At 34.4% G+C, this 4,169-nt stretch overlaps 1 protein-coding gene across 1 annotated transcript; it reads left to right on the forward strand.

Moving 5' to 3' along the window:
• The first annotated feature begins 712 nt into the window (after nucleotides 1–712).
• Nucleotides 713–1,429, forward strand: LOC132729514 (angiopoietin-related protein 7-like). Its single transcript, XM_060715287.1, has one exon. The coding sequence runs from the start codon at nucleotides 735–737 to the stop codon at nucleotides 1,161–1,163; it is 429 nt and encodes a 142-aa protein (XP_060571270.1). The 5' UTR covers nucleotides 713–734; the 3' UTR covers nucleotides 1,164–1,429.
• Nucleotides 1,430–4,169: the final 2,740 nt, after the last annotated feature.

Below are 4,169 nucleotides of genomic sequence, written 5' to 3' on the forward strand. Positions count from 1 at the left end.
GATCCAAAGTCTATTTTTAAACTTAATTCCTAATGAATTGAAATCGCCTGTACGAAATTTCCTGCACGTGAATGGGACGGACTTTAATATAATGGCGAATTCCGCCTAGAGAGTTAAATTCTACCTCCGACTATACAAGTGCTAACCAATTGCTTTATGTACGGATTCTACGCGGATCCCAGACGGAAATGGGACGGACTCCATGCGGAATTGGGATAAAATATGCAAAATGAGTTTGGACGGAATTTTGGAGCAGAATCTTGGAGCGGTATTATGAAACGATTCCGGGCGACATTGGGACAAAATCTGCAAATGAGTTTGGGCGGAATTTTGGAACGGAATCCTGGGGCGGAATTTTGGAGCGGAATTATGAAACAAAATTCTGGGACGGAATTCAGAGTAGGAAATTTTGGAGCGGAACTATATGAGTTTAACATGATCACATATTGTAAACATATTTTCACTTTCACCACTTTACCCCTGCATGGGTATAATGTCACTTTAAGCCAAGCCTTGGCGTTAACATTCTTAATCTGTCACACAAATCTTGTTACGAAATATGCCCATAAATCTTTGTTACGAAACATCCCTTTTTTATCAAATTATGATCATCGACATACTTGGATAAACAGGTATAAAACGACATATTTTTGTGGATTGTGTCCATAACTAAAAGTGTTTTTATAGCACGTATATCTGAGGAGAAGAAAAAAGAGGTAAAGATAAAACCAAGCATGGACTTAAAGTTAATCATACTTGCTTCATTAGTTGGAGGAACATTTGCTAAACCGATTGATTGCAGTGATTTACAGAAACCGAGATACAGACCCACAGGTACTTACAGGATATTTCCGTACCAAGACGATAAAGGAATTCAAGTCAGATGTGACATGGATACATCTACAGGAGGATGGACGGTGATACAAAGGCGTATATCTGACTCGGAATTTTATAAGAAGTGGCAGGATTATAAAGATGGATTTGGAGATCTTACAACAAATTTATGGCTTGAAAATGAAAAGATCCATCAGATTATAAGGCAGGGAAGATACGAATTACGTATAGATCTAACAAGTTCTGACGGTAAAACGGCTTTTGCAGAATATAAAGAATTTTCCATTGGTAACGAACATTCTGGATATAAACTTTACGTAAGCGGGTAATCTGGAACAGCCGGTGACGCCTTTATCAAAAAAGGTAATGGAATGAAGTTTTCAACATATGATAAGGATAACGATGTATCTCACAACGAGAAGTGTGCTGTTAAGTACCATGGTGCTTGGTGGTACGAAAAATGCCACATTTCAAATCTGAACGGTGACTATGGGAACAAGAAATACGCCACCGGACCTGTTTGGTATCCATGGAAAGGATTCTACAATCCAATGAAAACAACTGAGATGAAAATTAGACGCAGCTGCTGTTGTAACTGAACGATATCGATATATAGACTTATATTATCTTGTTAAAACTCAAGTTTACAATTTATTATTCGTTGCAAAACTGATTGCTTAAAACATTATGAATATTGTTGCTTTTTTATACTTAATCAAGACTAACGTATGTTTTGTTAATCCTATTAAAACTTTTATTTCAGTTGTACATATATATTTAGTATTTTAATTTCAATTTAAAATCATATGCTTAGCATTTGTATATTCATACAGCTGGTTGTTTGATGCTAGCAAGTTTTACTCTTCACCTTTTCTCCTACATACCTATTCTTAAAAAAGTAATACAAAAAATGTGTAATTAATCTAAAAGATCTATAGATAAAAGTTTCAGCTACCATCTTCAAATGTTGATAATGTTACGCACCATGCAATGTAATCAGTAACATATTTTTTATATAAAGTTATCAAGAAATTACACGGCTAATATTCAATAGACTGCTTTAATTTTGAACACTTTAAAGACTCGCATATTTATTCAATTTAAATACATTTGATAAGAATTGTCATTTAATAAAGTTGATTCGTAATGTTGGTAAATAATCTCCATCGTAACGCAATGCAACAGAAAAGTATAGAAAATGTCGCAGAAGACTTGTGGAAGCTTTTAGTCATAGCGAATTAGCTGTTTTTTTCTCGTGTATGAAATAGCAAAGTTTAAATATGCAAATACTTAGAGCATAGTTATCAAAAGTATCTTTTTAAATATTGACATTTTATTTAAATTATAATATTTTAATTATAAAGACGTCAAGGACAATAAATGGAAAATTCAAACTGTTATATTTACAAATGAACGATGTTGTCTATTTCTACTTCAAAACATTGCGGATAGTATCGGTTTCTTTTCATCAGCAATGGGACAATTTTTCAATACAGTATATACATACATGAAATCCTGCTCCATGAGGATTTTAAAATCGGCCAGGGGTAATCCCAGGTTTTGAATGAACTAACGGGAGGATATAAGTATTAAAATCATAAGGGAGGACAAAGTTATAGTGAATATCTGAATCCGTAGGAAGCATTAAGAACAGCAAAAATACATGGAAATTGCAGACTCGGATTGTACATGAGGGAAAATGAAAAAGTGCAAACATCCCACACACCCCCTAGTACCGGCTTAGGCGTACGATATTCTCAACACCTAATTAGTGCTAGACTCAATGATCTCGAAAGACCAGAAAATATAACAAGTGAAGTACTTTTTACAGCTGCCACACGGAACTTCGCACCTGCTGTTGCGAAACCCTCTTGATGTTTTGAATTTTTGCAAGATTAAGATTTTGATGCTTATTTAGAAATGATTAATTGCACTTTATATATGATATTATTATTTAAATGCACTTTACTTTATAAAATAATGATAATTATATCGTTTGATTGTTGTTGTTTTTATTTGTGTGTCCTGCTGGGCTCCTCGCCATCGTCATGTGTTCCCGGGGGATGCGTTCTTTGAGTTTATTGCAAAACAGACTGAGCAAATTAGAATGGAAAATTTATATTTTTCTTCATTTTGCGTCTGTTTATCACTTATGCCATTTTATTTTGCTGATTATGTACGTTTATGATAATTATCCAAATATTTGAGATTCAACAATGTAGTTTCAGTGTTATCACGGGGTTTTTTTTCTGCGGAGAAATACAGAGATTTAATTTCCCTTTCCATTGAAAATCACACTAAGAATAAAATAAAGTTTAAGCGTGTTAATGAGGATGCCGTTTAAGTGTGTGCATATGAGACGTTAGATAACGCCTGAACTTTGTCGGGAGCAGGGTAGAACTTAAACAACATTGACGGTCAAAGTCTTTAAAAACATGTCTCAAAAACTGTGGAAATCCATTTCTAAAAAGAAAAAAAATATATTATATGACATTAACAGGGAAATGTGCCTTAATAAAGATATCGGCATATCTTAAAATATTGGCCCGAAGGCCAATGCCGTCCAAGTATGCGGGTATCGACGTAAGGAACACTTGCCCTGTATCATTTATTGCATTTGTTGCCCTGTATCATATAATCTCACCAAAATCCATTATTCGGTTTGAGATTGTAGTACCTGCTCGACAGTCATTACCAAATGCTAATGATGTAACAAATTTCACGTGCAGACGGTCTGCAATTGCTAGAATGCAGGTGGAAAATGACCAAAAGTTACCTTGATATTGATTTTTGGCATATCAGGAAGTGAGTTGATATCAGATACCGGTATTGGCACACTTACTCAATATCGGCTAATATTGACAATCTTGAGGCAGCATCAATGTACATTCAATGCAATTTTGGTATTATTTATAGTATCCTTCCTTGTCGATCTTGAAATCCCAGATTTGTAAACTTATTCCGGAGGCTGTTATTCTCTATAATATATACATGTAAGAAGGTAAGGAATGCCAATGCATTGCTTTCGTTAATTTATTACTCACCATTGGTTAAGCGTGTAAACATTGAGTTTGCCTTCCGTCCGTCTGTCTGACAGGAAATCATCACAATTTAGATAATACAGTAAAAGTCACTGTAAAGATTTTAAATAAATTTCAAATGGTTCAAGGGAGACAACTGTTCGTAACGAACTAAAGAATAATATTTTAGTTTTATTTCCCTTGAACTTTGATTGGTGTCACATAAAAATTGAAAACATTTTCAAAACATTGGCAATGAGTTACTAAGTGGTGACCATGAAATAATTAAGTGGTGCGCACGAGGCCACGAGTTAC

Source organism: Ruditapes philippinarum, unplaced genomic scaffold, assembly GCF_026571515.1.
Source record: "Ruditapes philippinarum isolate M1 unplaced genomic scaffold, ASM2657151v2 ctg967_1_1_1_1, whole genome shotgun sequence".
Classification (NCBI taxonomy): Eukaryota; Metazoa; Mollusca; class Bivalvia; order Venerida; family Veneridae; genus Ruditapes; species Ruditapes philippinarum.